This window comes from Aegilops tauschii, chromosome 1 (genome assembly GCF_002575655.3).
Source record: "Aegilops tauschii subsp. strangulata cultivar AL8/78 chromosome 1, Aet v6.0, whole genome shotgun sequence".
Lineage (NCBI taxonomy): Eukaryota > Viridiplantae > Streptophyta > Magnoliopsida > Poales > Poaceae > Aegilops > Aegilops tauschii.
Window position 1 is genome coordinate 262,117,102 of NC_053035.3, and position 11,917 is coordinate 262,129,018.

General features: G+C 43.7%; 2 protein-coding genes across 3 annotated transcripts; both read right to left on the reverse strand.

Annotated features, from left to right (window-relative positions):
* Positions 1 to 669: 669 nt before the first annotated feature.
* LOC109736087 (probable serine protease EDA2) lies at positions 670 to 5,070 on the reverse strand. Of its 2 annotated transcripts, XM_020295306.4 has the most exons (13): positions 4,744 to 5,070; positions 4,344 to 4,625; positions 4,056 to 4,241; positions 3,805 to 3,921; positions 3,585 to 3,638; positions 3,429 to 3,500; positions 2,970 to 3,075; positions 2,710 to 2,806; positions 2,330 to 2,424; positions 1,843 to 1,917; positions 1,619 to 1,702; positions 1,217 to 1,319; positions 670 to 975 (listed from the first exon to the last, which is right to left on the reverse strand). In XM_020295306.4, the coding sequence occupies exons 1-13, from the start codon at positions 4,933 to 4,935 to the stop codon at positions 966 to 968; spliced, it is 1,473 nt and encodes a 490-aa protein (XP_020150895.1). In that variant the 5' UTR covers positions 4,936 to 5,070; the 3' UTR covers positions 670 to 965. The 2 variants fall into 2 exon arrangements, with proteins under 2 accessions (XP_020150895.1, XP_073352031.1); XM_073495930.1 differs by lacking the exon at positions 670 to 975 and having other exon boundaries at positions 1,042 to 1,319.
* Positions 5,071 to 5,861: 791 nt separating this feature from the next.
* LOC109736086 (probable serine protease EDA2) lies at positions 5,862 to 10,960 on the reverse strand. Its single transcript, XM_020295305.4, has 14 exons — positions 10,615 to 10,960; positions 9,864 to 9,989; positions 9,593 to 9,748; positions 9,242 to 9,424; positions 9,029 to 9,145; positions 8,384 to 8,437; positions 8,234 to 8,305; positions 7,899 to 8,004; positions 7,659 to 7,755; positions 7,419 to 7,513; positions 6,827 to 6,901; positions 6,590 to 6,673; positions 6,375 to 6,473; positions 5,862 to 6,199 (listed from the first exon to the last, which is right to left on the reverse strand). The coding sequence occupies exons 1-14, from the start codon at positions 10,819 to 10,821 to the stop codon at positions 6,147 to 6,149; spliced, it is 1,524 nt and encodes a 507-aa protein (XP_020150894.1). The 5' UTR covers positions 10,822 to 10,960; the 3' UTR covers positions 5,862 to 6,146.
* Between the last annotated feature and the right edge of the window lie 957 nt (positions 10,961 to 11,917).

An 11,917-nucleotide genomic window follows, 5' to 3' on the forward strand; every position in this document is an offset into this window, starting at 1 on the left:
ATTTTTTTAGAATTTACTGTTCATCCAAGTTCATGTGAGCTCAAGCTCACATACTTCATGTCTCAGTGTTTTCCTCTTTTTGTTTTTGTTTTCGAGAGGCCTATCGGCCCATGAGTTTTTGGTAACTTCAGCCATGAGCCGTATACTTGTTCACAAGGCGTTCCAGTGAGCGCTGAGTACTACGAATAGCCATTTATATATGAGGGCCACTTTGGCTCTCGGGAGCATATGCTTTCAGATGAACAACAAATTCAAAATAAATAGTAAATAAAATTTAAAATTCTGTTTTTTGTGTGTGGATATTCATGTTAGTCTAACAAACCTGTTTGACAATTTTCTTGCGAAAAAGGATAGCAGTGCTTCGTCGATGATTTTTTTTAAGTGTAACATTTGGTGTTCAATTTTTTTTCTTTTCAAGCAGGTCAAAATGCTTAAGCTTTTTCAATAAATATTTGCAGGTAGCATTTGTGTGCAACAATGAACACATATAATTTTTTTGATATTTATGAAAAACATTTTTGACGGGCAGGAGCATATGCTCCCAAGAGCCGAATTGGGTTTATGCAGAAATCTATTTTTCCTAGTTCTCAATCATTTCGTGGCACCGGGTACTAATAGCTGTTAAGAAATAGGAGTAACATGTACTAACAACAAAGTAAATAGCCTTGGTTTGAAGAACCCCCTACCTTTATTCTTAAAAGCCTCATGAACGATGTATATGATTATTTGAACTCGACAAAGTTGCCATGATGGCTCTAGTCGGCCGCAGTACAAACACAACTTTCTACCGTTTGTGATAATCCAAACAAACCTGCGCGCAATCGCATCCAGGCCGGGGACTGGCTGCTCAATCCGCATATGGTTCACTCGGTCTGCAGCATAACGATGTCGCAAACTTGCAATCGGTCCTTCCTCTACACAATGCTTCTTTTACTCCTCCTAAACAGGTGCCAGTCATCGTCACCTCACCACGTCCTGCACGCAGAGAGTACAAGGATCAAAGCCTGATGGCGTAAGAACTGGACTGCATCGGAAATTCAGAAATGTAGCCGCCCACAGGACATGGCAACAGAGCTGCAGTTTTGATACAGAAAGCTAACGGTGGCTGCTGCCACTTGGAAGGCGAGCGACCTCCCTCAACCATAGAGGTGTGAAGGGCAGCTCATGATCACTGCACAGTTTTGCCATCGAATGGCTAGGCGTCCCAGACCCTGACCTTGTTGGTTCATGGCATTGTGATAGCCACAGGTCGATGTTCTTGACGATCTGCTTCCTTACTATGTTCACAGCTTCTGGGGACGTGCAGTTTGAAGAGTCACCTAACGAAGATAATGTGCAATATATCAGAACTTTCACTGAATTTGATGATGAGTCAAAGGCTTCAGATAAGCTACTACATTGTAGGAAAAATAATAATCAATTACTCCCTCCAGTCCATATTAATTGTGGATCGGAGGGAGTACTACTTTTGGTCCTCAAGAAAATGAAGGCATGGCAACTAATTTTGAGAAGAGTTATGTTGTACTCCCTCTGTAAAGAAATATAAGATCGTTTAGATCACAGGAGTACTCTATATTCTCATAATAAGCTTTGCAGGAAACCAAGTTTTGCAATCCACCTTCAATCCTGAAAGGAAGCTGGGGACATCCTCTCAAATCAGTGCCATGTCCGCAGTTGCTACATTTGATTATGTATGATGGCACTGCACATGTTGTATTACCACCATTAGTACACACACCAAAGCGCGAGAAATCGTTCCAGAGGTGTATAGTAAATGCCCTAAAGAGCAAGGCTATTGAGACATGAAATAGCCAGAATGTACGTAGAAATTTAAAGGCTCACTGTCTTCCGATGACTTCTGTTTGGAGGCATGACGCCATGGATCTTGAGAGCCATTTGTAAACACAATTTTAGAAGCTGCACATGTGTAATGCAAAATTAGGAAGAAAGCAAATTGGACCATCACCATCAATAATTTATAAATCACAAAAGTTGCAATCCGTTACAGCACTACACTCCTAAGTGTTTGGTACCACCACTTTCTCGGAAAAAGAAGTTGCAATCCATAAAATTAAAATCAGAGAAGCCATAGTATGCTCATGGTTACTTGGTAGGCACACAAATGCAACAATTAAGTTCCACAAAAAGGGTCAATTGATGTAGATGCGGCTGTGTTACCAGCTACATGACTAAGAGCATTGTAAGGGTGCCAACTGGACTGCCGATGCCATTTTACAAGCACATATACCTTAACTATCGCAAGTAACTTGATTTACTAAATAGGGGACATTGTAAAGTAAACATGGGAAAAATAAAGTGAAAGACGAACCGGCAATACTTGTGCCTCCATAATATAAGTTTGTCATGAACACATCAGGATAAACTCCTTCTCCATAAACATTTTTACACAGGTCCAAATTGTACCTAGAGGAACACAAAAGCAAAGCAATCATAAGAAATACTAACTAGTTTATAATTTATACCTGATTTCAGAAAGATAAGCAACAGATAGTTGTAAAACATATCTAGGATATATGCCATGCCGCACTGACTTTTTGGGATCAATTAGAGATGCCCTTAGGTTGCCTTTCTCTTTCTCACCATCTCAGCAGGAAGCAATTTTGGCTTTTGGGACCTTTTCAAAGATAATTCAGGTGGAGAATTTTCCCCTCCCCAGTACATACTGAGGAAAAAAGCATGGCACAATACCTTGTATTGACCTGCGCAGAACGAACACTATCATTTTTGGGTGCGACTTGAAAATAGGCAACTTCACTGCAAACTTGGAACCACCAAAGCCTAGAACCTAAAAAAAATAACGGAAAAGGTAAATGAACAGTAAATATTTCAGCCATGTCTGTCAGTAACAAACAAGAAATGTCATGGTGTTTCACTCGATGGTCTTCAATGTCAGTACGGTTTCCATTCCACACCAAAAGAAAACAAGTAGAGCCATCATTTAAACATACTAGAATCATCGGGAGTTGTCTCCTTCAAATACTCTTGATCATAAGAAGATACTGTAGTCCCCAATTTTTTAACAAAGTAATCTTTCACAAAGTGAGCATATGTTTCCTGCAAAGTCAGTACATCGAATTTTATAAATCCATGTGCATATCCACAAAAAGTTGCTAGAATAGTGAAAATGGATCAGGAAGGAAACTAGAATAGTCACAAATTCGCTAAATGAAAAATAAGAAATAGTCACATGCCGATTACGTGTGAAATTTAAAATGTTTGAATCACCATCACCCAGATGAGAGTACATCAGCTAAATAGTCGCCATGTGCCTCTCACTGGTCAGTGGCTCTTAGATAGTATTTACTCTCATTTCTAGAAAGCTTTTCACGAAGCCTAAAAAACCAAGCAAACGAGAGGTGCTCATGTATGATTAATTGATTAAAAAACGAAGGTATTTAGTTACTCACCACCAAACTTTCCCCCTTTTTCTTCGCATTTGCTAGAGGAGAGCACAAGGCATCAGGATTCCCATACTGGAACTGCAAAATATCATAGGTTCTCAGTAAACCCAAAATATATGACAATGTGATAGTAAAGCAGCATTACAAATCGACTGTTCATACTGTTGTGGCTGCTGCATCTGCCAGTAGAAAGAGGAAGTCACCGTCATTTTTCAACTGCATGTACAGGAAACAGATGGACAGCGAGGTGAAGATTGTGAAGTTACTGAACACTAGTTAATTTGGCCACATGAAATTTGCAGCCAACTGTCATGTTCCAAAGTAAAACTGCACTGCACCTACTAAATCATACTGACAATACACAAGGGTGACAAGGGATTACCGAGTCCGCTCCGAACAAGGCCTTCACCGAGTGGCTATCCGACCGAAGCTGTTCGTCGACAAGTCTAGTTATTTCCTGGAGGGCAGCTTTGCACTCAGGGCCAGCCGACACTCCGACCTGCGTAAAGGCGACCAGGCAGAAACTTTGAATTGAACCCAATATAGAGCAGACAGCAATACAGCAGCAGGGGTTTAATCCAATCCATCCCACAGAATCATGGCGTGTCTCCATGGCAGTGTGTGCAAGCAAACCTGCTTGTCGAAATCAGTGAAGTTGTACACAGCAAGAACCACCCCGGAGCTCGCGAGGCTTCCGCATGTCAGCTGTGGGAACTTGAGCCTGAACCATGCGCTGAGAGCCCCGGAGTAGGAGACCCCGAAGACGAACCACGGATTGTCGAACCCCGCGCTCCGGTTGTACTGAGAATTCAGTTTTTCCTACGAATCCCAGAGAAAAAACAAGATGCGATTCAGAACAAATAATCAGACGACACAGTTCATATGTACACTCCGTATTCTGTAAAGCGTGACCCGGCCGACCTGGTAATGCTGGCGGAAGACGGCGAGGTCGAAGAGCGCCTGCTTGGACGAGAGGAACCTGAGGTTGTCGGTGGTGAGGCTGTCGAACGGGGAGCTCTTGCCGTAGTACCGGTGCTCCGGCGTCACCACCGCGGCGCCGAACTTCTTGGCGATGACGGCCAGGTAGTCGTTGGGGAGGCCGTCGCAGGAGGACTCGCCGCAGATGCGCAGGAACACCGGGCCGGTGGGGTCGTCGTGGTAGTCCAGGAACTCGAAGTAGCGCTGCTTGAATTGACGATGGTCCTGCAGGCGAGATCGTACATGGCGCCCATGGATCACACGGACGGAATTCTTAGGCAGATGCGCGCAGGGAGCTATTTACGTATCGCGCATAATTCCAGGGGTGTAAAAGGGAACTTACGGTGGGGGAGAAGTGGTCCAGGCGCTGGCTCATCCAGCGCTCCTCCCGCGTCAGGTATCTGCTCGGGGCGGCCGAGAGCTCGTCGCCGGCGGTCGTCGGGCGGTGGTTGAACCCGAGCGGCTCGGCGCTGCGCAGGAGGAGCAGGAGGAAGGAGGCGCCGAGGAGGGAGGCGAACCCAGCGCGGGACACCATTCTTTCCGCCTGCTAGACTCTCCTTCCCTTCCCTTCCCACTGTCGAGTGTTTGTTTTGGAGCGCGACCGCGCCGGTAGCCGATTGACTAGTATCAGTGGTACGCACAAACACGAAGCAAAAAACAAGAAGCAGCTAATTTAAATACTCCCTCAGTTCCTAAATATAAGTCTTTTTAGACATTTGAAATGGACTACAACATAGGGATATATGTAGACATATTCTAGAGTGTAGATTCACTCATTTTGCTTCGTATGTAGTTACTTGTTGTAATCTCTAGAAAGACTTATATTTTGTAACGGAGGGAGTAGAAATTTAAATGTTTTTGTTATTATTATATAGGAGTACTATCAATTTAAACGTGGACGCTGAGGCGTCGCTTTTTTTCTCGATGCGACGTGAACTAGAGGCTATCGTCACAGAGATAACAATTTTTCCAATCTACTGTACGTCGCAGCCGCTGCACGGGAAAAATGCCCAATTACTTATCGGTTACTTCCTCCGTCCTACTATAATATAAGACGTTTTCTAAAACTGCACTAGCTTAAAAAACGTTTTACATTATACGTAGAACAGAGGGATACTATATAGTGACAAAGCAACCGCGAGACATGCCCGAGAACCGATCGCCAGTTCACCAACCTTTCTGGATAATTCAACTTGTTGCAAAGCGCGCCATGCTCTGGCATAGCTGTCCTAGGGAGATGTGCCAAAAGCTCATTTGTAGAGAAACAATGCACTCGTATGTATTCCCCTCGTTATCTAAATAAGTCCTTTTAGAGATTTTAATATGGATTACATATGAATCTATATAGACATATTTTAGAGTATAGATTCATTCATTTTGCTTCGTATGTAGTTCATATTGGAATATCTAAAAAGACTTGTATTTAGGAACGGATGGAGTAGCAAGGTGCTCTCATGGTCATACATTCTCAGAAGATGCTTCCCAAGTCATATATTCAGGTATTTTCAAACTCTCTGCACCCGTATCTAGTAAGTTTAGTGGGCAATCCGGTTACATACACGTAGTATATATCACTCTCTGCACGTATAACATCCCTGACCATACAAGGTACACAACACAAGGAGTCTCATATCCACTCCCCAGTAGTAAGATTTCGTGGCCGCCATGGCGTAGTTGTTTCGTCTGTCTGCCTGTATTATTCGTGTAAATAACAGCAATATGGTGCGTGTTCGCCTGCACAGGTGATCAGTAGGTAGCTATGCTCCATCTGCTCCCCTGCTTCGTCACCGTGTCGCGTCCTGAAACGTGAGGACAGGCCAATGACGCCGCAGACAAAAGAAACTGAATGCCAACTGAATTGCAGGGGGTGCAAAAGCGCGGGGTGAACATGTAGACACGTTAGCTAGACAATGCTACGAATTGTTCAAAAGAATAGGTCCAATGATAATATTGCTGTACAGCCCAAATTCTGACCTTGGTCTTGGCATTCCGACAACCACAGGTCGATGTGATCCACGATCTGCTTCCTTACCTTGTTGACTGCTTCTGGAGATGAGCATTTGGATGAATCACCTGGCGAACAAAAAATGCAGACAGCTCACACTTGTATTCAGTTGCAAACAAAAAGAACCTACATAGTTGATGTAATTCAGTTGCAAATAAAAAAAATGTTGAAACATTGGATCTACCTCCAATATTTGAGGGTGCTTGAGGGCATCCGGAGATATCAGTGCAATGCCCACAGTTGCTGCACTCAATTAAGTATGATGGCACTGCAGATATTGAAAAACTTCTATAGTAAGCATGCTAATGTCATTAACAAAAATCTCTTCAACCTTGTTCATAGTGAAAGTATAGTTTGTGCTCTTAAAAGTTAAAACGATGGAAACGTTCACAAAATGGTACGAAGTACTACAGATCCTTACGTTCTTCCGATGATTTCTGCTTAGAAGCATGGCGCCATGGGTCTTGAGAGCCATTTGCAAAAACAATTTTAGAACCTGCAGGGAGGCAATATATATATTAGGAAATACAGGGATGTCTGACTAGCAGTATAATGCTTAACTCTACCAGTGAAATCTTTACTTCAAATCTGAAGTAATTATTAGCTCAAATCATTACGCATAACTGGATATCCACAATATACGTTTATACACCATGCTATTTCTATCACATATAAAGTTTCCTATGGCAGCAAAGAAGGGCTGTCAGCACTGCAGATACGAGGCCGCTGAACTTTTTTGTATCTATTTACCTATGTTAACTAATCCTTACCTGACATACTTACCTGCATAGCCAATCTTAAGCACACCGGACAATAGGATTTTGTTAATGATGGTGCATTGATGGTGAAAACAAAAAAGGTAGCAGCAAATTTGTGATGTGTATTCACCAAGATTCAAGGTAAAAGGGAAGCAAAATGGCAGAGGCGTATTTCATAGTTAAATAGAGAGATAGAAAGAAAGTTAAAATCGTAACAGGCAGCAGGACTGAAGCTAAATTACTCAAAGGGCCCACCTGCAATTCTTGTGCCTCCATAGTATAAGTTTGTCATGGACACATCAGGATAAACTCCTTCCCCAAAAACATTTTTGCACAAGTCTAAATGATACCTACGAACAAAAGAATCACAAGGACACACAAGTGAATCCAGAATCTAGAAATGTAATCACATTACAGAAAAAGAGAAGATCTTGCAGGTGGGCCCTTGGTGCTTGGTAAGAAACATGAAATGTAAGGAAAGGTATATTTAGTAACCTTGTATCAATCTTTGCAGAACGGACGCTATCATTTTTTGGCGCCACTTGGAAATATGCAACCTCACTGCAAACTTGATACCACCACAATCGATATGCTACATAAAATTAAATTTCAACTGTTAAATGCATGGTCAGTTATATAATATCTGGACAGTATTAACACTGTCTAATATATATGCACAACATTCATTAAGAGCTCTGATATCTCATAATACTGAATGTCAGAGTAAGGATTTACAAGATTCAGCAGGGGTTGTGTTCTTCAAATAGTTCTGATCATATGATGCAACTGATGCCCTAAATGTGCCAACATAATAGTCGTTCACGTAATGAGCAAATGCTTCCTGCACGGAAGAAAGTGTTAGCAAATACCAGATTTGCTGGAAAGTTATGGTAGCACGAGTTAAATAAGAGTCAAGGTCTACAGTGAAGTATTCATGTTATGCGCTTTTGGAAAAATAAAGATCTTGGTGAATTGGTCCCTATGTTCTTAATAGCAGTTATCCGCAGGGTATATTCCTCAATTACTAACATGAATATGCATTGTTCTTTTCAAACGACCATGCAACTTACCACCAAATCCGTACCATTCTTCTTTGCTTCAACTAGTGGGGAGCACAAAACATCAGGGTTGCCATATTGGAACTGCAAATGGTATAGGTTTTCAACACAACAATCATTTCTGATAGACAATACAGTTGCAAAAATCAGCATTAAGCATACCGCAATAGCTGCAGCATCTGCTAGTAGGTAAAGGAAGTCACCATCATTTTCTAACTGCAAGTGTCCAAACAAATTGATGGATAAGTATAGAATCGTACACACGCTACTAGGTAATGTCACGAAATTTCATGCCATCCAAAGGGAACGCTATAGAACCTGTCAGCAACCATTGGTAGCGCACAAATAGTTTAAACTATTATGTTTACAAGCTCCATAGACATGACAATTCAATTCAAAATTTTGTTCAAAGAAAATATAGAAGAAATATGAGTAGCAATAGGACAGATAGGTCAAGAGATATAAAAAAACAGTCAAAGGCTTGCATGCTCAATAAGAGTCCTACAAAATGTTTACTGGATTGGTAATACTTGTAACACCTTTGTGGAAAAGACCGGCTCTACTAGATTATGACATTATCACCAAAGAAGTTGCATAGTAAGGGAAACATTTAATGATTTTTATAGAATCATGATTGTTAAAACCATTGTCAAATTTTGTCCTTTCAAGTTTTTGCATAACAAAACAATGGCAAAGGCCACTTGGTGACGGCAAACTCCTAAATGAGCTGAAATCTTTGTATATCACATGGGATTGATAAGTTATCAAAGAAAAGTAAATACACTTCATGTCGCACAAAAGGACTACCAGTTTTGCTCCAAACAGTTCTTTAACCGAGTTGTGGCCAGACTGAAGTTGTCCATCAACAAGTCTTGTTACTTCTTGAAGTGCTTCTTTGCATTCTGGACCAGCTGACTCCCCAATCTCCAGAGGCATAAATTATACAGAAATGTAAAACTTCAGGTACAGGCCAAAGTGCCGTAACTTTAATAACATAACAGGGTCTGTGCCAGAACCAACCTGTTTGTCAAAGTCAGTAAAGTTGTAAACAGCAAGAACAACCCCTGAACTTGCAAGACTTCCACATGTTAAGTGAGGAAATTTCAATCTGAACCAAGCACTGAGAGCTCCAGAGTACGACCCTCCAAACACAAACCAAGAATTGTCTACTCCTGAGCGATTATACTTGGCATTTAATGTTTCCTTCAAATGACAGAAAGAATAACTCAGTTACGAAAAACACTTGTTTGGACATTGGCGATGCAAACTATTACAAGGAATAAGAACATGTGTATTCGGGCGCTAGGTCAATATATAGTACATGCACAGGTGTTGTATAAGGACGCCAAAACAAATATCGCAAATTCATACCTGATAATACTGGCGGAAAACAGCCAAATCAGATAAAGCCTGCTTCGATGACAAGAACCTTAGATTTTCTGTCGTCAAATCCTCAAAAGGGGAACTCTTCCCATAGTATCGATGCTCGGGAGAAACCAAAGCAGCGCCAAACTTCTTGGCCATCACCTACATACACAATCCAACCCACAAGTATGTTATCGATAACAGATGGAGTTACTGCATGAAGTGTGAACAGTACAAATCATGCCTAGAGCATGCAACAATGCACCAATAAACTCACAGCTAAGTAGTTGTTAGAAATCCCAGTGCATGAAGCTTCTCCACATATATTTAAGAAGACCGGCCCATTTGGAGCTCGGTGGTAATCAAGAAATTCATAGTACCGCTGCTTGAATTGCCGATGATCCTGCACAGCAATAAAGTTAAATTTCGGGGCTAGTGCACACAAAATACTAGTATAACCGAACAATCCCCACCATGCAACATAGTATTTGGGACTGCATGAGTCAGATGTGAAACAGGGAATTACAAATAACCATGGGCTTTGTTGTACAGTAATTCATGTGTCACTAGAGCCGCTGTTGACAGTGTAGTGTAGTGAGCCCACAGGATCACAAATTTCACATAGATCTGAATGGACAGAAAAACCTACACGATCCACCGAGTTTACAGGGGTGACACTGACAAGCAAACAAGAGGCATCTGTCCTCAACACTGATCTGTTTTTATTATTCGATGCATTTTGAGACATTCATTGTTCATTACTCTGGTCCATGGTCGCATAACTGATGTGAGCCTTCAATCAAGAGTAAACGGCGTTACTAATAATGGACGTGGCTCACGCAGAATCCATACAAAATTCTAGCGTTTTTTCGGCATTATCGACAGCACAAATTTACTAGTTCTTCTAGTGTCCACAGTCGACTCTTGGAAATTCACCCAAACAGATAAAAGGACACATGGCTGAACAGAAATCCCCACAGCGCGGGGCAACTCGCTGAAGGGACAGAGAAGCGGAGGGGGTACTTAACGGTGGGGGAGAAGTGGTCGAGGGTTTGGCTCATCCAGTGCTCCTCCTGCGTCAGGAACCTGCCTGGGGCGGAGCCCAGGAGCCCGGCCTCCGGCGGCGGCCGCCAGAGGCTGACAGCCTCGGCGCCGCGCGCGAGGAGTAGGGGTAACAGCAGGAGTGGAACGACGGCGAGGCGGGAGGTGGCGCCGGCGGTAGTTCCGGCTCCCATCGCCGGTTAGCTGAAGCAGAGCGCGTGTGGAACTGGATGCAGGCGAGGCAAATCTGGCACCTGAGTCTTCTCGATTCTTAGTAGCAGCTGCACGTTTTCGTTTTCATTTTATAAGGCGGAAGTGGGTAACGGTTTATTATGCGCGTTGTGTTTTTTCTTGGAAAGAATAATAATGAACCGCAATATCTGAGAAACGTCGGTTACGGTGTTTTTTTTAGAAAAGGAGGATGACCCCCGGCCTCTGTATCTGGGAGATGCATGCGGCCATTTTATTGATTATTCTTGAGGACCTTACAAAGTAGAACAACAATATGTCTGAATTCGCCATCTTGGCAACATCTGCCGCTACTCCTATCGAAATGATGAAGGGGTGCAAGCTGGGCCACATACCCAGACCTCTCACCTAAGCCTAACATCTAAAGCCGGAGGCCCCGACCAAGCCATCTGCCGGGTCCGGGGCTCAAACCGGTCTGACGCACTCACATGTGTCGTCGCCGCCATATTTCACTGATCCATCTTCAGAGCAGATTGAGGTGACAACCTTGGCAGGTCCTCCGCCATCGACGCCACCACGACGCCAAACGACGACCTCCACCTACGCGAGCGTTGGCAGGTCCTCCGCCATTGACGCCACCACGACGCCAGCCGACGACCTCCACTTACGCGAGTCCATCTCCAACCAACGGACGTAAATCCATGCTAGGATAGGGCCGCACCACCGCCGTCGCCCACCACCCACAAGCCCCACCCAACCCCAAGGTTCCCAAAGCAGCGCCTTCAAGAAGGGAACGGCGCCGTGAGCGCCGCCGCCGCCCAACAAAGTTAGGGCTTTCGCCCGGGAGACCTAGGGGAAGGTGAAGTGAGGAGATCAGTCCATACCGACGCCTCCAAGGAGGGGAACGGCGCCGTCAGGCGTCGCCGTCGGTGCGGCCGATCATGGCCAGCCAGGGATTTCGCCCGAACTAGATCCCCGCCACCAGCAGTGCCTCCTGTATAGAACCGGCGACCAAGAGGAAGTGCGGCCTGACCAGGCTGGCCTGCACGCCGAACAGGGAGGAGGGGAGGCGCCAGATCGCACGCACCGACCGCCGCAGAA

Bases quoted from the DNA above. Each gene is read 5' to 3' on its own strand.
- LOC109736086 (XM_020295305.4), bottom strand. From the start codon at position 10,821: ATGGGAGCCGGAACTACCGCCGGCGCCACCTCCCGCCTCGCCGTCGTT. The intron at 9,146-9,241 runs GTTGGTTCTGGC...ATGCCTCTGGAG, and splicing joins TTACTGACTTTGACAAACAG to ATTGGGGAGTCAGCTGGTCC. The intron at 7,756-7,898 runs GTAAATCCTTAC...AATTTTATGTAG, and splicing joins CACAACCCCTGCTGAATCTT to CATATCGATTGTGGTGGTAT.
- LOC109736087 (XM_073495930.1), bottom strand. From the start codon at position 4,935: ATGGTGTCCCGCGCTGGGTTCGCCTCCCTCCTCGGCGCCTCCTTCCTC. The intron at 3,639-3,804 runs GTAATCCCTTGT...CTGTACATGCAG, and splicing joins CCTTGTTCGGAGCGGACTCG to TTGAAAAATGACGGTGACTT. The intron at 3,076-3,428 runs GTGAGTAACTAA...CTGACTTTGCAG, and splicing joins AAAAGGGGGAAAGTTTGGTG to GAAACATATGCTCACTTTGT.